This window comes from Zalophus californianus, chromosome X (assembly GCF_009762305.2).
Source record: "Zalophus californianus isolate mZalCal1 chromosome X, mZalCal1.pri.v2, whole genome shotgun sequence".
NCBI classification, from domain to species: domain Eukaryota; kingdom Metazoa; phylum Chordata; class Mammalia; order Carnivora; family Otariidae; genus Zalophus; species Zalophus californianus.
In genome coordinates, this window is record NC_045612.1 from 111,710,902 (window position 1) to 111,731,731 (window position 20,830).

The 20,830-nt window shown below is 37.9% G+C and overlaps 1 protein-coding gene across 5 annotated transcripts in view; it reads right to left on the reverse strand.

Moving 5' to 3' along the window:
- Positions 1–20,830, reverse strand: part of CNKSR2 (connector enhancer of kinase suppressor of Ras 2) — a 278,274-nt gene that overhangs the window by 36,772 nt on the left and 220,672 nt on the right. For all 5 annotated transcript variants that reach the window (XM_035725691.1, XM_035725694.1, XM_035725693.1 and 2 more), the window contains 4 exons: positions 20,550–20,621; positions 14,605–14,672; positions 8,556–8,656; positions 5,642–6,188 (listed from right to left, as the gene is read on the reverse strand). In XM_035725691.1, the coding sequence (XP_035581584.1) occupies positions 5,642–6,188; positions 8,556–8,656; positions 14,605–14,672; positions 20,550–20,621 (788 nt within the window). The remainder of the gene's footprint in view (positions 1–5,641; positions 6,189–8,555; positions 8,657–14,604; positions 14,673–20,549; positions 20,622–20,830) is intronic.

The following is a 20,830-nucleotide window of genomic DNA, read 5'->3' on the forward strand; positions in this document are numbered from 1 at the left end:
CCTCATTGCCCAAATCCAAATATGCATAAAATCTACATAAATTACACAATTATAAAAAAATTATTGGGAGACTTACGGTGTGTCAGATATGGAAACTAAGTGTTTCTGGTGTTGCCTCATTTGATCCCTATATAACCTCATGTACAGCTACCACATGATGTAACAATGAAGACACTGAGGTCCAGAGGTGTTAAATAACTTGATCCATCATACCACTTGCAAGTGGTAGAGTGACAAAGCAAGGATTTAAACTGAGAAATATCTTTAGAGACTGTATTCTAAGTTCCAATCACTTAGTGTTTATAGGAAAACACACTTACTCATTTCAAAAGTCAACAATAATTATACCTAACTTGCTGTATTTTCAGGTTTACATAATATTTATCCCCTTTTAGATATGGAACATTTCGTTAGTGTCAAGACTTACATGATGTGATGTGATCTGGGGTATATGTTTGTATATACATATATGTATGTATATATATATATATTAAAAGAGTGCCACACTACTTGAACAAATATATTTGCAGATATAGCATATATAACAGTGGAGAGACTTGTGTGGATAGTAAGGACAAACGGTTTGGTATATTTTTTTCTTTATGATCTTAAAAACAAATCAAGTTAGTCTCAACTACTCATAGTTATTCCATTTCCCTTGCTATTTGGGCATATGATGCAATCCTGGCCAACGCAATGGGGAGCTAAGTCTGCTGGAAGAATCTAGGAAAAGTTTTCCTTGATCTTACAAACAGGACTAAAGATAGGATGCCCGGGATGCTGGTCTTTGGCTCTCAGGATGCTGTCTTATAGGAAGTGATGCTTAGAGCTGTTGGCATTACAGAAAAGTTAACTGAGAGGCCTGATGCTGCAGAGCCTCAAAATGCACTCCAGAACAACCCACTTCTGAACTTCTCAATAATATAAATCCAAATTATAACCAGTATCAGCATTTTAGCTAGACTCTATTTTTTATCTAATCTTCAAAATCAGAAAATATGGTATTAAGAGAACAATTGTTTACTACTTTCTAGATTTTTCTGTGTTCTTTATATATACTTGTTACATAACCAGCCAAGAATGATGCCCTTAAACTTCACAAAAGTGCCATATATAAGGTTCTCTGCTATTTTTTCTCTGACTTTAAGGCACGTCTTTTTATTCACATTTCTCATACAGCTTTTCCATCTGCTTCCTTTAGACTTGAACTATAACTGAAGATATTATTGATGATTATGCCCTTCCAAATTTTTTGTGTTTGTGCGTAATTGATCTCAACAATCAATAAAGCAGTAAAACATGCTGCAACACTTATTTTCAACTTGCTCCTTTTTTCCTTTTATACAATTTCATATTTGGGGAATATCTTTCCCTTGCCCACATACTTTGTACCTGGATGTTCTTAAAAATAAAATTCATGGCTTTTAGAGACTCTTTAGGATATTACTTTAGGACCCTTAAAATGATTGAAGAGGATTAATCTATCTTCTTCTGCACTATATTGGTAGTCATTATCTAGCCTCTCTGCCTAGATAATTTAAGATATTAGGCCATTGAGCTGCATATTTTATACAGCTCTTAACTTACCAGTGTTGTGCAAAGGAGGTTCAGATTAAAAAAAAATTACCTTAAAATACATTTCTCAGAAAATCTCATGTTGAAAGCATCAGTAAATATCTTGGCCGGATAAGCTGATGGGCATTGTAGCTACAAGATGACAGATTTTATCCACCCTCCCTCCTCTGGAAAAAAACAAAAACAAAAACAAAACACCCCGGGTTTTGCTTTAGATTTCTAAGACCAAGCTAATAAATATGTAAATTAAGTGAGAATACTTGTAGCTCATCTCTAAGACACCGAAAAAGAGCACATTATAACTTCATTGAGTACATGGAGGCACCAAGAATGTATGGCTAGTAAAGAGTATTCTTATAACTGCCAAGAGGGAAATCAGCAGAATTAAAAGGATAAAGCTTTTGAAAACCTCATCTAAACTGTCTAGTACGGCAAAGAAAAGAGAGCTATTCCAAGTAGATTTCAACCTGTATTAACCAAAACAGTATTTTAATGTTACAGCAGATGATTTCCGAATGAAGTTTATTTTTATATTTTGTCCACACCTTTATGATTTATATTCCTTGGAAGTTGCATAGGCTGACATAATTTATAATTTAATTTAACTGAGGTATTATAAGGCCCACATCTCAGTAAGCTTCAAAACTGCTAATTGGGATAATAGGAAATTACTTGTCTTCTCCCAAATGCCAGTGAAGTAGGTCAGGATAATTAATATGCAAGCTGACTTTTCAGTCAAAGGAAAACAAGATAGGTCTCATCTGTGTACTTTTAATACCATCCATCTTACACCAAAATGAGTTCAGTCTGTGAAAAATCATAGCATGATTCAGTTAAATAACTGAATTTCAAAATAAGAGAAAACGTAGTCCAACCATGAGAACACAGATTGAAGACAGTTCTAAAGGAGGCTAAACTTACACCTCATAAGCAGTGAAATTAAAAAAAAAACAACAACAACATCTAAGTCACCGATTTAGGTACATCTTGCTTTTTATATTGCTTTGCAAACTTGTAAGCACTATATAATATATATATATTATATAAAGTTAAGGTAAATATAAATGATAAGAGAGGAGTTTGGTTGATGACATAATTCTTCATCCGTAAAGCAGAAGGTAGGCTATATTTTCACATTTTCTTCCATTACTCCTGCCCACTTGCCTGATGCTTCCTCTTTTTCATTTCTTGGTAAACTATGAAAAAATATTTGGAGCTAATGACACGAGACTTACTTCCCCTGCAGGTCTGTACTGGATTAGTGCAAATTCACTTTAGTAGGTCAAACCAAATGCTGGCCTTGAGCCGGACAGTTAGTAACACACCACTGCTGGGCTTTGTCTGTAACAAGCACAGGTGCCCGCCAAGCTGTGGGCAGCAGGGTGAGTGCTCCGTGTCAGAGGGCCTGCCACCAGCCTGGGACTGATGGCGTGGCCACGGTTTCTTTGGTGCCTCTAATTTTGGCTCTGTTGATATAACACCCAGCAGCTCAATTTGAGTAAGAAGCCTGGAATACGGGCTCCTAACGGCCAGCCCGGGGCCGTCACGAATACAACACCCTTTAACTAGACCTTAAGAATTCTTTTGAAAACACTGATTCTATAGCTGATTTTCTCAAATGACGTGTTCATCAAATGACACACTCCTAAGTGTTAAAAACAGTAATGCAGAAAGAAAGTCCGTCATTAGGAAAGTAAACATACATTTCGTTAAGTAAAAAGCATCTTCTACTTGGCAACCATGAAATGCACGGCTCTGCTGAGAATGGTCTGAAGAACACTGACACATCAAGTGGCAAGATTTGGGGGAAAATGCCCAGAAAGAAACAGGGCCCTGAAAGACAGTGCATGGCCTCCTCTCGTGAAGCAGATCCAACTGAAATAGCATCAACTGCCCCCACGATATTGAATCATAAAGACCAAATGTGCAACACTAGATTTATAGACACACTTCCTAGGGTTGTTCGGCCCTATTCCAATTGTTCCACAAAAAAAAAGAGCCCCCGCAAGAGATGGACAATACCGAAGAACTGCCCACTTGACTCATTTGGGAACCTGAAGGAAAAACCCACCAACTTAGGAGTGCATCTATATAGTAAAAATATATCCAATCAACAAAACAGCAAAAAAGAGACACTAGAAGAACAAACTCGAAAGCCATCTAACTACAGATGCTCTGTGGGCTGGGTTTTCCTTTCAGGCCCGAGGACGTGCCTTCTCCTCTCCGGTACTCCCTCACTCATGGCCAGGAGGACCTGGGAAGTAACTGGCTTAGGCGAGAAAGACAGCATCAATGACTTCTACCTGCGACCACGAGGAGATGTTTTCTGAACAGAATTCTCTAGTCCAGAGGGCTGTGCAGATGTCAACACCATTTATTTTAGCATGGCAGAGATAAAGTACTTTCCCCGCTATGTTGGTACAATACTGAACAAACCTCATACAGTTAGTTACAGCAGTTGTGCAGCACCTGGATGACCATCGAAGTTTCTAACTCAGCTTTAAATTTTAGAAAGCAATGGAATAATTTTGGTAAACATCGTAACCGTAAAAATGTATTATCATGCTTGCCAGAAGTCCTACAGAGGCCTAACATGGCTCCTAGATATTTCTTCCACCAGACTCCTCCATAATCTCTGATAAATGTGAATGCTGGCAGGCCTTGGCAGGTAACAGATGGCAATTACATTCTCCTGTACCGATAGTATACCTTTTGTAATGCTCCTCATGGAGATTATGGCTAAAATACACTTCACATGGAAACTGCTTTAACATATGAATTTTATTACAAACGACTCATATTTTGATGGTAGAAGATATAATTTAATTCCCATTAAATAATGCAATGAAGATCCATACCACAAAAGGAAGTCTACTGTATTTTCTTATTAATCATCTCCAAAGTGACCCTCATTTTAAATAAGCCAAGCTTAACATGGCGATGAGGCTCCTGACCTGCTGGTTCTCTGTGAGCTTTGAGTTGTTTTTCCAGTCGTGATGAAGAACTTACAGTAATATATCCCACAGTCAAAGTTTTGTATACTCACAAACTGGGCTGATGGATATAGTCTGCTTGTATCCTTTAAAAGAGAAATCTAATGCTCTAGTGGGACCAACCCAGCAACTGTGGTTTCATCAACATTGGCTTGGGACATCTATACTAACTGGCCCATACTTCATTTTGAATAAAAACATGCAAACAGTTTTATACTACTACTTTAACACTATTTTTTGGGTGGTAATTTTACATTCAGGACTTACAGCCAAACCTAGATTTTCTTTCTAAGTAAAAAACTGAGTTCTAGCCTTTCCCTTAAAATAGGCTGGGTTTCTGGACTGGTGTAGCACATTAATTATAAACAGATGCTTGGTAAGGCATGTTGGATAAAGAACTCGATAATTAGTAAACATATTCTTAATGCCAACAAGTCAGAGGATTACTTAATTGACTTTGTCTCTCTTAAGAGTTGATTCGCATAAATTGAGTTTTGCAATCTGCATACAAACCAAGAAAGTAAATAAATGCTTTTGGCAAACTGGTTATTTCAGCTATTTGGAGTTGATAGGAGTGCTATTTGGAATTTCTTCTTGGAAAAACTCTTCTGAATTTTTCCTTTAAATCCTTTAATGGTGGAAAGGGAAGTTGTATATGTGTGTGTGTGTTCACTTACATATTCAACCAAGGTTCTGCTAACACCCTGCTTCAACCATTTAGTTTCTTAGCCCAAAGGGATGGACCAAAGGGATGATGCATGCAAGGGAGAAGAAAGTGGATAACAGGAGGAAGGAAAAGAAATGACTATCATTAACCTTAAAAGGCAAATGAGTAACTGGGGAAAACCATTTGCTCTAGCTTTGGGTGTCCTGGGACATAGGCTTCGTTATCCATCTCTTGTCCCCTACGTTACTCAAGTTCTGAAAGTAAAACACCAAGGGATACCTAACTTCCTGGGCAGCAAGACCATTATTTTAAGAAAAAAGGGAAACAAGATTCTATTTTCTTCAAATAAGAAGTTTGGAAAGGTTAGGACTCTGCGTACATAGGCTAAGATCTCCAGCATACTTACTTTTGTCTCCTATGTTTTCCCCTGCCGCCTCCCCTTCCTCCTCCTCCTCCTCCTCCTCTTCCTCCACCTCTGTGGGCTGCACGTCATCCTGCGGGTCACAGGCACTAACCGGTGCGTTCAGACAGCAGTGGTTGAACCCGCTATCTCGAGGCAGAGTAAAACTTCGAGGCTTGCCCCCATTTCCATTTAACACTTGCATCCTCTCGCTCTCGGCCAAGGGGTACGGCCCATAGTGATCCTGTAGGTGGCACTTCTGAGTTGGAAGAGTGGACTGTCGCCTGTGCTCTGGGGAGATGGCCGCGGAGTCAGAGAAGACAGAATCCTCCAGGGGCAGAGTCTGAAGATAGTGTAATCCTGAGCTTGTCAGGGGCGTCTCGATTAAATCCTGCCAGGAGCGGCGCTGACTGGCTGTCTTGCGAATGGGGGACACCGCACTGCTCCCGGTCACTTCCTGTCGAAACTCCTCATGGGAGGACTGTGACTGGGAGGTCTCAGTGGACGAGAGCCGGCTGTGTTTTGCTTCCACGTAAGGACTGGCACAACTCATCTGTGGAAAGGAGCTTCTGATCAGTCTCCACAGAAATAACGGACCACCTCTGTCAGCAAGGCACACATTAGATTTCCACCAGCTAACATTTACCAGTCAAGTTAATGACTGGTCAAGTTTACAGACATCTCAAAGTTAGGCCCCGGCTGATCTTTTAAGGGACTGAGATGGGGAGTGTTTAAATGCAGCACTACCAGACTCTCATGAAAAATCTGACATATTAACATGCAAAATTTTACAATGAAGCATAAGAAAATCCGAGTGCTTATGTAAGAAACAGTCAGCAACAACTACAAAAAAATCTGGAGTTTTAAAAATCCCTATGCATTTGAAACCGTGAACAATTGTTGCCAAATTCATATTTCCAGATTTTATGGCGTTTGGGGACGAGGGAAAGGAGAGAGGCTTCTGGATGTGAAAACAAGATGCCTATAATCAGACAGAACCCCTCCTCTTCCTCACAGCTGAATGTTTGCTCCTATGGGCCCCAAGGAAAAGCTTTCTTAGGATCTGGTCAATTTGTGGCACTTTGTAGAGAGTTAAAAATATAGGCAGGATGAGATTACACCCTGATGGGGATTGGCATTTGCCTTGAGCATGGGCACCCCAGGGTACATAAACACAAAAGAAAAATGGGATACTTTTATTCCCGGAATTTCAAGTTTGGGAATATATAGCATAGCACAAAGCAGAACCAAGAAAAAGGCCTGGCATCAAGTGAATGCTGTAAAGGACTTGCAGGCACCCCCGCTGGGGACAAGGCTTACTCCAGCTCCGGGGGCTAACAGATCAGCCCGGGCCCCTTTCTGGCAGGAGGAGCCAGATTTATCAAATGTGATCCTGGCAAATGGGGCGGCAGCTGTGGTGAGGACAAGCCCAGCTGAGGCGAAAGCACATACAGCCCTTCTGGCTAAAGGAGGAGAAGTTAAGTGGCATCTTCTGGGGGCAGTTTATCTTCCCACATGTTAATAACATATAAATAGTTTCCCTCTTGAAATCCCCACGCTGCTGTGATTAAGGAGCTGTCCCCTGAAGCTGCAGCTTCCCTTTTTTCCTCTTTCAGAAATATTTTAAAGGAATTATTCAGGCCCTGATGTTTTAGGGAGAGGGAAAATATGATATAAACTATATCTTGTCACTGACTTCATGATTTCATTTCTATCGCTCATCCTTGCATTCTGTTGCACTCAGTAAACTGAAGCATTTATTAAAGAAGTATGCATATATAGAGGAACAATTCTTAGGTAATAGACACTGTCATCAAGCGTGGTTATTAAAAATGTGGCTTCCCTTTTAGTTATTGGCCAAAAGTGCCCATGTGTTTATTTCAGAAATATTTATTAAGCACTTAATAAATAAGTGCCAGTGCTGTGCTAGGCCATGGGGATGTGTAGATCCATCCAACAGGGCCCCTGTTTGCAAAAGGTCCATAGTCTAGTCCACTGAGCTGTTTGTAGTCCCAGATATGATGATTTAATGTCTGCGTCTGCATTTCTTAAATGTTCCAGAGGTGATTCTTATGCACAACCAAGGTTGAGAAGTGTCCTCAAATTATATCAACATCTTGTGTAGTGCCTTTTTTATTTAAAATCTTATAGAGTAATATGGAGGTGCAATTAGGTTGGCTGCTCTTGTCACCTAAATTCAGCTTCCATTTCCTATGTGGACGACTCAGTCCCAGGACAGGCAGAATTGACTCTTAAGATGCTGTAAGCAGTAGTATGTAGTCGAAACCGGGACACTACTGAGATGCTCTTAATAATTCTGATGGGAAATGGGCATAAATTGGGATAGTCCCAAGAAAACCAGGACAGTTGTTTTATCCCATTAAAAGATTAAAGTACAGTGTATACACAGAATAATTTACATACATTTAAGAAGTCTGGAGTACCGTATAAACACATACATTAAACCAGACCCCATGACTGTCTAAAAAGCTGTATGTCAAAACATGTGTTCAATACAGATATAATATTAATCTTTATGAGTTGTTTCTGAAGGACACAGGAATGAACTTCATTAGTGTAGAAATACATAAGGTCCATTTATATATCTTTTTCTAAGAAAACTTGTTTTTCTTGCTGATATTTCCATGAAGTCTACTCTGACACAAACAGGATTTTTTAAAAATAAACCTGGGCAGATATTTATTACGCCTGGAATCTGTGGTGACTGTTTCTCTTGATTAAACAGTCTTTGCATACTTAAAATTTCCCCCCCCTTATTGCTTTTAGACTCCCTATTTTCCTTCCTCTTAGGAATCCTGAGGTCTGACATGCAATTCACTACATAGTTGTTTTTAATGAACGAAGGGATATCATCGAAGAATCTGATGCCAAATTACATACATGCTTGTTGGCAACTTACAGAGGGAGGCCGTGGGTATGTATCGTAGGGCGGTGGAGGGCTGTCCTGTTTGGGTGTTGATGGAGTATCTGCTTCTTCCTTGTCACTCTCACTCCAGTAATCTGTAAATTCACACACATCGATACAATAACGTTCTATTAAATGTTTCTAGCCATATTTTCAGGAACATACACTACCAGCTAACACAAGGAAATTTAAATTCCACTCCTACACCCTGCTCCCCAGCACCTCCTACTCCTACTTATTTTTGGCTGAGTTTTGAGGAAGAAGAAAGAGTACAATCACCTAATTCCAACCTTTAAAGCAAGCGATTATACATAGCTACAATTTTAAGGAGTTAAGAAAAAGACACTGCATAAGCCAAATCGGGTTTAGGGTGCTTTAGATTCCAGGCCAAATTATCCCGAACCTTCAATTAATGAATGATATCACATGATGCCTCTGAAAGGTGTATCATTTTACCCTAAAGATGAACACTCAAAGAAAAACACTATACACACACACACACACACACACACACACACACATACATACACACACACAAACACTGCTGTAGATCTCTACAGATATGAACAGCTCTAAAAATAACGTTCTCAATTCTTTTTTCTGGCTTCAATTCACTGGTTATCTAACAATCGCTGTTTCCAGAGTCATGCTGACATGAATCTCTATAACACCATACTCCCACCTCTACTTGGAAACACATGGCAAATCCTGATTCTTGCCAAATGCAAAAGGGCAAATTTGCTGATGTGGGCCGCAAGTTCCAAACTTCCAGAACTACTTAAAAGGGTAGAAAATGTAAGCCGCTAGATTTGGCAGACCTCAGGCAAGAGGGAAGGGAAAAAACTGAGAGATAAATCAGTTAAGTGAAATACAGCACAAAGGCCAATAATCAGAACCTGTCCCACTAATATCTTAACCACTCTTAACTCTGGGTTAATTCTTTACAAGATTTACAAAGAAAAACCTACAAGTATTACCCATATGAATCTCAGATGGTAAAGGAAGAGAAGAAGTATTGAGACATATGTTCCTTATTCTTATGAAAATCCAAATCACAAAAGAACCATCATAAGGCCTAAATGATATTGAGATTTAGTTGAAAAATCATGGCACATATTTTTACAGGAACCCCTCTCCACCCAGGAATTCCTATACTGTAATATTTATATAAATTTTCCTTGTGATACTTATTAATAAATATAGCTAATATTAAGTACTTACTATATATGCTGAATAGAAAGTAGTAGAGCTGGGATTTGAACTAAGAAATCACCTTACCCTAAACCTTGAAGGGACTCTTTTGTATGACATAGTGGGAGAATTTAATTTGACATATATTCACGATGCTTAAAAAATTTTTTTAAATATTTTTATCTATTTGTCAGAGAGAGAGAGAGAGAGAGAGAGAGCGCACAAGCAGGGGAAGTGGCAGGCAGAGGGAGAGGGAGAAGCAGGCTCCCTGCTGAGGCTCAATCCCAGAACACTGGGATCATGACCTGAGCTGAAGGCAAACACTTAACTGATTGAGCCACCCAGGCGTCCTTATACATGACGCTTTAAGCCCCCCTCCTCCCACTGCTCTATTACTCGGGCTATCATGAACAGCAATTCTTTAGCAATGGAGATTATTATATTCAGGTCTCAAAATGCAAAAACTTTGAAAATGCTATTCCTACTTCAATTACTCCCTTTGACTAAAAGATAAGCAGAAACTAGTTAATCTAAATTTGTGTCGGGTATTTACAATGGACCATGCTGGTGACAGCCAGTATACTAAGTTTCCCCTCAAATATAAATTGATGTAGTTGCCCAGAGATGTACCCAACAAACAATGGTGGGAAAAGCATGAACTATATAGCTGGGCAGATGTAGGTTCAATTCTTGGCTGTACCATTTACCATCTCTGTGCTCTTGTGATGGTTACTAAACCTGAGTCTCTTTCAACATCTGTAAAAGGGGGCTAATGATAACCACCTTTCAGAGTTGTGTGTATGTGTGTATGTGTGTGTGTGGGTACTAAATAAGGTAATATATAGTCAAGTGTTTCGCACCTTGACAGCACTCAATAAATATTAGGACCCCTGATCTTCTTGGGTGGATTTGTAGGTAGCATGCTAGGACAGTCTGACCCAGATCACATAGGAGATAGATGCCTTGTGTTTATCTTCTTGGACATTTTTTTTTCTTGTAGCAAGTTTCAGCAATGAAAAGTGAATTCTGAAGTTCTGGGATCTGGGTTAGGTAGTTCTGTGGGAGCTTGAAATACTACAGGAAAGTCACTGCTGGAGGTGAAGGGATCAGCAACCCCCATCCCATCCCTAAGCGGTGGTTTACTAAGATCACTTTGTTTTTACCCTTTCCACTATTTCATGAAACTGTGGCACCTGTGTTGAGTTTCTCCTTGACCTCTGCACTGATACCTTGGGGGGTCTCAAAGAATTAGTACCTCCAGTGGTCCTTAGCATGTTGAGAAGGAGAGGACTGCCATTTTATACAATTCTCCATAGCTATCACTACAAGTGATAGATGTGGGAGATTCTCTCTCTCTCCTTTTCCCCCTCAGCTGAATTAGGAAGAATTCTAGTCCACTATTTGATGTAATTCTTGGTTTACTAAAAAGTACCATCAATCTATAGCTTTCTTGGGTTGCTAAAGAAAAGACTGAAATCCCACCTTGTAAATTAGCTTCATTTCTCACAGTAAGTTGTGTGTCTTTGAGAGAGCAATGCCAGAGAGGAACCTACACAGAAAATTCAATTATGGTTTATTTGGGGTTTATGTGGAAAATTACAGGCACACCGTTTGCTCAGAGGCTGAAACCAGTTTGATCTGCATTCTAAGAGCAAATTATTTTTTTTAGCTTTCTATTTAGCACAAAATAAATGGGAACTCTTAATGTCTCTTGTAGTGGTATTCAATTTTATAAGTAACTAATCATGAATAAACAGTGCTGTCAATAGAACAGGAACATTTTCACTTTACTTCTCATGTCGATATAAAAGGAAAATTTGAAAAAAAGAATGACTCTTTCATCTAAAACTACCAAAAATATAATATATTTTGTTAATTTTTATGTGATTAAAGCTTTAGAAAGGCCTTATGTATGACAGAAAATAATGTGTCATGAACGTCTGACTTGAAGGTGGAAAAATATAGAAAAATGATTAGCAGACAGTTAGCCAAATTGTGATGTTGGCATAATTTAGTGTAACCCTGTTTTCTCTAAGTACAACAATAAATAATGAAAGAGAAGCCCATATCCTTTACACTTCCATAGCTACAGACAGCAATTCACTAAACTTTTATTTAAATCAATATAAGAGTCATTTCTAAGCTGCACTGGCTACTTAAATAAAAAGTGCTTGGCAGTTGTTACTCCTTTACATGTTTGTGAATGTTTCCCAAACCTCAAAGAGCTATATTTTGTATGAAGTTTAACTTCAGTACTGAGAACGGTTCTCGGGAGATGTCAAAGAACTGTAGAGAAGTGTGGAGTAGATACAGGCATCCAGTTGCTTTCTCTACAGAATATACCATAAGACCTAATTGTGCAGAAGGTAGGAAGTGTCGTATGCTTCTGACCTAGGTCAGAGTGCCTGAGGAATATATACTCTATGTGGAAATCCAAATTACTTCAGAGATTCTGCTTGCGATGTGCTAGCAAGAGAGAGGTGAATTATTAACTATTAGCTTCTGCCAATGAATGCCTACCACTCCAGAAGGCACTAAAATATATACTCACATGACCAGGGCAGCATGAATCCATGGACTGAATACTTATTGGAACCTGCATGTGCAATATAACTTACCAGTTCCTTAATCCACAATGAAATTCGACTATATAACACCAGGTACAAAGAAAATTCACTAAACTCAAGACCATGCTAAACTTCAAAGTGATAAAATACAAGAGTTGAGCCTGAAAATCCAAGATTCCTTATTTATGTAAATTACGTTTTTTTTCAAAGATTCATTTTTTTTCTATCCGTACATTGCTCACTTTTAATTCTTGCATCTTAAAAGAATCAGAAACAAATCTGTATGCACCTATAAAGAACTCTTTTATGACTTTAAAAAAATGCGAAAAGGAAGACTAGTATTTTTTTTAGTACTCTGAACACAATTTTAGGCCTATAAGTTAAGTTGAAGTATGAAAGGTTTATTCCTTAAAAAAACTTTTAACAATGAAAAAATGTGGCTTGATAACTGGCCTGACATTTCCTAGTCCTGGCTGGGATTTGCCTGTGCACACTGATTTGATGGAGATTGCTTCCACGTTATTTGTGGAAGTATCCATGCTGCTTCCACTCTCAGGAATGCTTTATTTCGTTACTTCTTTAACTCTACTTCCTTCTCATCCTGTGAGAACGAGTTCAAATAATGGAGTCGACATAAAGCCTTTTCCCATTCCCCTCCTGGAAGCAATCTCTCCAGCCGAATTTCCACAGAACTTGATTTGTACTTTCTTACATTTCATTTTCTGTATTATATTAAGAGTACCCTTTCTACTAGAATTCAGTGTAATTTCAGGCAGAATGGGTGCCTATTTCACCTTAATTTAATCAGAGTGCTAGTTGAAGGCATTACACAGAAAAGTTTCATATTGAATAAAATATCTTCTCTTCCCCTCTTTTGCTGACTTTGCATCAGGCTCATAATCACTTCCTCTAGCAAGTTATTTCCTCATTAATCCTGCCTCCTTCCCAGGTTTTTTTTTTTTTAATTTTGCATCCACTTAGCAAATTTTTTGTCAGTTGCACATTGTGCAATCATCAGGACTCATTTACTTTATGTTGCTTGTTCGTTTTTCTTTTTTTGTTTTTGTTTTTCTCAAGCAATTTCAAGGGTGTGTCTTTGAGATCCTCAACAAGATGATATATTCCTATTGGCAGGAACCATGTTTTGCCTTTTCTTTGAAATCTTCCTGCCCTAACTCCTAACCCTTCAGTGCTCTACCCATTCTCATTCCCTCACCCAATGGCTCTAAACCAGGGGTCGGTAAACTAAGGCCTGCAGGCCAAATGAGGCTCTCTGCCTGTTTTTACATGGCCTGTGGATCAAGAATGGTGTTTAGATTTTTAAATGGTTAAGAAATCAAAGGAAGAATATTTTTTGAAATGTAAAAAATGATATGAAATTTAATCTCAGTATCCATAAATAAAGCTTTATTAGAGCCCAGCCACATCCCTCATGTGTGTACAGCTGCTTTCATACTGTAATGGCCGACTTTGACCAGTTTAGACAGAAATCTTACGGGCTTGCAAAGCCTAAAACATTAACTACTTGGCTCTTCACAGGAAGTTTGCCAACCCCCTGCCCTAAACATTTGCTGACAGTTTTGGCTGAGGTTTTACTCTGAGAGGAAACAGAAGGTTTTTAGAATTTCTCTGATTTGAGTCTCTTTTGAGACTTCCAAAACCTGCTGATGCTTCCAAGGGATGTACAATAAACACTTTTTGGAAATGTAAAGCAACTTTGGAATGGTGACTGCAACTTTCAGTAAAATTTTAATTTTGCATCATGACACTGTCTTTTGTAAATCTGAGGTCAATACTGAGGCAAGTTCCATAAGATTACAGAGTAACAGATGAACAGAACTGAAGAACATAACCAACTGAGATAATTTATGGAAGAAGGGTCATCCATCTGAGCTCTTCGCATAAAAGTCCACTAAAATGTCTATGAAACTGATAAATAGGAAAAAACAATGCACCAACAAGGACCTGAACTTTGGCCAATATTTTGGATCAATTACAGACTTTTTAAGATTTTTTTCCTCCTTTGAAAAAAAGACTGAGAGAGACAGCAATGAACTCCACACTAGGTGCTCCAAAAATTTCAGAGTTTATTCCCCATCTGTTTAGTTTAGTAGACCTTACCTATAAGACGCTATGATTTGGATTCAAAGTGCCCAGAAGAGAAATAACCACAGCCTGGTGATTGCATGTTCATTCAAATGATAGTAGTGAATCACTGTATAGGATAACAACGAAACAAAACAAAACAAAACCCCGTGACTCTAAAAAAAAAAATATTCCTTTACCTTGTTCTTGCTTAATCCTCTCTCTTTCTGCATATCCCGCAGTTAGCATATTGATTCTGTTAAGCCACCTGAAAAAAACAAATATTAAAATCAGTAATACTGCAACTTAATTTTTTATATTTTACTTCTTAAATATATTTATTTTAAGAATAAAGATGATGTGGTATATATACAATGGAATATTATTCAGCCATAAAAAAGAATGAAATCTTGCCATTTGCAACGACATGGATGGAGCTAGAGAGTATTATGCTAAGTGAAATAAGTCAGTCAGATAAAGACAAATATCATATGATTTCACTCTTATGTGGAATTTAAGAAACAAAATGAATGAAGGGAAAAAGAGAGAGACAAACCAAGGAATAGACTCCTAACTCTAGAAAACAATCTGATGGTTACCAGAGTGGAGGTACGTGGTGGGGGGGCTGGTGAAGGGGATTAGGAGTGCATTTGTCATGATGACCACCGAGTAAATGTAAAGAATTGCTGAATCAGTACATTGTATACCTGAAACTAATAAGACGGTACATTAACTATACAGGAATTAAAATAAAAAACATTATTATTATTATTATTTTTAGAGAGGGAAGGGGGAGGGGCAGAGGGAGAGGGAGAGAGAGAATCTTAAGCAGACTTCAAGCCCAGCATGGAGTCAATGCGGGGCTCGATCTCACAACCCTGAGGATCATGACCTGAGCCGAAACCAAGAGTTGGATGACTAACTGACTGAGCCATCCAGGAGCCCCAAAATTACAAAACTTAATAAAAGTATTTATTTTAAGATATTTAAGAATATAAGAAATAATTCTACATAACAGATGTGTTCTTTGCTACTCTCGACACATGGAGTCTTCAATGAGCTATAATTTGCTGTAGTACAAATTGTTCCCACACTAAAGATGCTATTTTGATAGAAAAGTCTTAGGCAAACCTGTTCATATCTGTAATACAGAGGGTTTTAAGATGATCAGAGCCCTATCAATTCTGTTGCTCCAAATTTAGAAGCACTCCAAATATCGCTGCTGATTGTGTCTTCAGAGCAAATGCTCTTTTACAGTTACTTAATATCATACAATACATACTGATGAGGGAGAAAGTTATGGACCTTGCCTGTCAAAATAAATTTTAGTATGAAATATTAGTTTTGATGAAGGTCACTTAAGTTTAGTGATCCGGGGGAAACATGTCAGGAGTACTTTGGAAATTTGTCTCTAAATACAAGGGTATTAGGTTTCCTAAAGACAAAATGAACAAACATAATTTTAACCTCTGTTCAGATCCTGAAAATTTATTTCCACAACCAATAGTAACCTAAAAATAAATCTTTCCTCTCTCAGTAGTGCTGCTATTGCCAGTGGAGGGGCCTGCATTGTTTCAATCTCCATCTTTTGTCCCACCAGGTCTCTCCCTGTGAACATTATTTCAGCTGTTTACACTGCATCAGATTATCAAATCATAAAATCTTTAAATTAACCTGACACTTTCCCATTGGTCCATTCTGAGCTATGATCCATATACTTTCCCAAGTCAGAAATTAAGGAAGAACCCCCCTTCCAAACTACCATAAGTTTGGAAACGATAGTATAGTTAACATCATTAAACTGTGGAATAATCTGAGCAAGATATATTTTTAAGAAAAAATTGTGTTTGAGAAATTTTTCTCCCAAGAATTTATCTCCTATGTCAGATGGAAGATGATGTGATTTGAAGTGAGTCATATATTTCAGCATTTATGTCCAGTGGTATCCACTGTGCAGCAGATTCTTAGAATATCTTGAAAAGGGAGGAAATCTTTGTCTCTCACTGACAAAATCACATCCATGGAAATTTATGCTTTAATTTTAAGAATAAGTCACCTAAAGGCTCAACTTTATTTTGATAATACAATGTAATTATCACCTCAAGTATTTTTGGGAAGTGAAGAAGGGACTGGAACAGAAAGGGGAAAAAAAATAAAGATTGATCAAATAAATTCAGTAGCATAGAGTATACTCACACACTCCAGAAAATTACAAATGATAAGAAGTCAACGTCATGATAACCCTTAAAAATGACTCTAATCACTAGTAAAAAGTCAAAATTGAAATTCAGTCTATAGGTCATTTGTAGCGAGAAAGGGGTTGAATTTGTACTACAACTTTTAGCACTCTTGAGAAAGACTTATCTGGTGCTTTTTGGGTGAAAATGATGATAATAGCACTAGAGGAACATGTATTATTAGATTTTAATCTAGTACCTCATTTTAAAAAACATCACTGAAATTGCATTTTGTCAGGAGTTTAAAGAACAATGAGGTCTTTATGAGATGAATCAGAAAACTAAAAAGAGGCTTCCTTGATTTTTCAGTTCAACAAATTTACTAAGTGCCTGCTATATGCTGAACAATGAGCTATGTTTTGGGGGCACAAAAATGAATAAGACATAATTCCTGCCTTCAGTGCGTTCCAGAATTGCTAAATGTCACAAGACAATCGAAAATTCGACTACTGTTAGGAAGAAAAATTCTGTTCATGATAAAAACTCTTTAGAAAGCATGTGGCTTACTCAGGCCAGTGTGTACACACACAAAAGGCTGAACACTACACTGCTGTTGGTGCTGTCTTGGATAAACCTGTCCTTAAGGCCTCAGCTTGAAGAGGCTGACCTATATACTTGTTGCAGTATAATTTGGTATTTATGGGCCATTATAAACAGCAGATATATATGCAGTAACGGAGTCAAGAAATATTTAATGAGAACCTATGTCCGCAAAGTCCTGTTCCAAGCACCAAGGACATAGAGAGAAACAAAACCAAACGTCTGCCTTCACAGAGCCTACATCTTAGTGAAGGCAACAGACAATAAATAGGGATACAAATAAACATATGTCATGTTAGTATCAAGTGCCATTTACAAAAATAGCTAGGTGAAAAATTAGAAAGTCAAAGGTGCTAGGAATGGGGGGAGGCTATTTTAAGAAAAACCTGTTAGGGATACAAGCACTGAATTTAATGATGGGGAAGTGCTTTAATATTAGGTCTACATTCAGCACCTTACTGTAACACTAATTTTTTTTTTTAAAGATTTTATTTATTTGACAGAGAGAGACAGCGAGAGAGGGAACATAAACAGGGGGAATGGGAGAGGGAGAAGCAGGCTTCCCGCTGAGCAGGGAGCCCGATGCAGGACTCGATCCCAGGACCCTGGGATCATGACCCGAGCCAAAGGCAGACGCTTAACGACTGAGCCACCCAGGCGCCCCAACACTAATGTTTTAAAACAAGATAATATAGGTAAGGGGATATTGAGCCTAAAGGAAACATTCCCATGAAGTTGTCAATAACTAACAGAGAATAATATATTGAGAAGAAAAAAATGAGTAAGAACTATGGGAGAAATGTACAAAAAGTAATTACCAAAGAGAAATGGGTGAATCCTCACAATTGTAAGGACATATGTGCTGACACGATAAGGAATATATAGGCCAAATGAATTCAGTAAATAAGTTTCAGAATACTTGAGAAACACGATATTTTGTTTTCTTCCCACAGATTTCACAAAGACTGGCAATTTTTTTTTCATGTTTCAGTGCTCATTTCTGAGGAGGAAACAGATGGATGGGGGCCTCAAAAAGTGTTTTTGCAAATTACCTCACAATCAAACTTACAGCTGCTCAGAAAATAGAAGGTGAGATTTTAATATTCCACATGTTTATATATGTATAAATACATACATTTGGATATATGTATATGTATGTATAGATGGGTATATGTAAATTTTATAGTTCATAAAAAGGCATTTTCTATGCCTAAAAAGACCCTGATTAACATGTTTTGTGAATAATTAAGTTATGCTAATTCTTTGATAGAGGTGATTGTGTTCTAGTGTATCCATCTTGTAAGATGGGATAATGCTCATTTTTACCACTAATTCTGTTTGGTCATGATGTAAACATTTCATATTCATCCCAAGGGCACTAAGCTCAACATGCGATAAAAAAGATAGTGAGTAACTAGAATAGTAGAATTATAAAATTATTAAAACACAAAATAGAGCATTACAACCTGCCCCCTCACCCCATGAGCATGTGAATGAACATTTTCATTTTGAGAACAAATTAAGGAGAAAAGGCTCTCCAAGTTCTAATTGCCTAGTGTGAAATTTCAAAAATGGTAACATAAATCAAAAGAAGATTATGGCAAGTACAAGAAAGACTTAGTTCCCTTATTAATAATAACATATATTTTTAAAAGATTTTATTTATTTATTTGACAGAGAGAGGGAACACAAGCTGGGGAGAGGGAGAGGGAGAAGCAGGCTCCCCGCTGAGCAGGGAGCCCGATGCGGGGCTCGATCCCAGGACCCTGGCACCATGACCCGAGCCGAAGGCAGACACTTAGCCCACTGAGCCACCCAGGCGTCCCAATAATAACATATTTTATCAAGTGTTTTGAACACTTGTTTGCCATTTCCTTGTATTCATTTCCTTGCTTTGGACAAACCGTGCCTTTACTCCCACGTGTCAAAAAACAACGATTATTTATAAAAGCATATCAAGTGCTCATTTAGTGTGCTCAAGCGCATTTATAAAGTTGTACCATTTTGTGCCTAAAAATATCTGGATACTGGGGCGCCTGGGTGGCTCAGTCAGTTAAACGTCCAAGTGTTGGTTTTAGCTCAGGTCATGATGTCAGGGTGGTGAGACTGAGCCCCGCATGGGGCTCCGCACTCAGTGCAGAGTCGGCCTCAGACTTTCCGTCTCCCTCTGCCCACCCTGCTGTCTCTCAAATAAATAAAGAAATCTTAAAAAAAATATCTGGATACTAAATTTTTAGGAGATACACAAAGAAAGGTAAATGGGCTAAGAGTCCAAAGTATATAAAAGGAATATATATTGCCAGCAAACACTTAAATAACACTTACAATTGAACAGGGACTATTCTAAGCCCTTTATGTGTGCTCATTTGCTCCTCACAATAGTCCCCTGGGTGGAGACGGTTATTATGTCCATCTTTTTCAAGGGGCCAATACCTGGCATAAATTGGTCCAGTTCTATAGCCAAGGTCACACAGCTAGTAAGCACGACAGCTGGGATTTGGACAGTCTGGTTCTAAAGTCTATGCTCTTAATCACTATGCTATGCTGCCTCTCCCTAACTGTTGGCAAGTTATATAGGTCATATGGAAGACCTGTGGAAGACCTGTGAAAAGGAAAAATCTGAATCTTAAATCTAGTTTCTCTGACTCTAGAAATGAGAGAGGGGAAAGGAAGGAAAAGGAAGAAAGCATCAAATTCATAAAAGCTAAAGTGGAAACCTGGAGCAGAATGTTGTAGATGATGGGAATATATACATACATACATATATATATATATATATATACACATATATATACACACACACACACACATATATATATAATATGTATATGTAAAAAAATATATATTTCTCACTTCCTCCCAGCAGCCCCAAATAACCATGTAGCCATCTAGTCACTTGGCAGTATAATCTTTTCCACTGATAGAAGAAAGACGACAAAAAGAAACACTAACTTTGCTTAGGACTGAATAATTGAGATGGATGTTGTGCCATAAACACTCAGCACATGGAAAAGTTAGTTTTTTGGGGGGTGATTATCTTTTCCCCCCACCTGGAAATAAATCTGAAGACACATTCTTGAAATGGACTTAAAAAAAATTTTTTTTTACAGTGGATTTTTTTTTTTTTTTGTCTATATATGGATTCAGGCCCATTTTTGGTAAACTTGATAAACAGTCAACAAGTTTATTTTGATCTTTAAAATGCTGTTCTCTGAAATTAGCTAAGGCTAGATGCAGCTATGCCTGAGTCCATTTTATTTTAAACTGATCGATCACAGTGACATTATTCTCTAATATTAATGTGGAAAGCTTAGAATTCTAAGCCTAACTGACTTTCTAAGTGCTTTGAAATTTAAGTAACATTTTACCTGTTCATATCATCAAGATGCTCAGCAGCAAAATAAAAGCTTTTGATTTTAGGATGACAGGCTTTGAATGCACTGTAAAAGGAAACAAAGTACACTTATTTTATTTCAAATTGGGAAATAAGTTAGAACCAAATAATTTTTATGGGTAAAATTACCTCAACATCTAACCCGAGTTCACATATATAATGCTTCTGCCATGATGACAGAAATCACTAAAAAATTCAATTTTCTGCCCACAAAACTGTTTTCTTATTATCTCAATTTGAAAGCATTAGACAAGC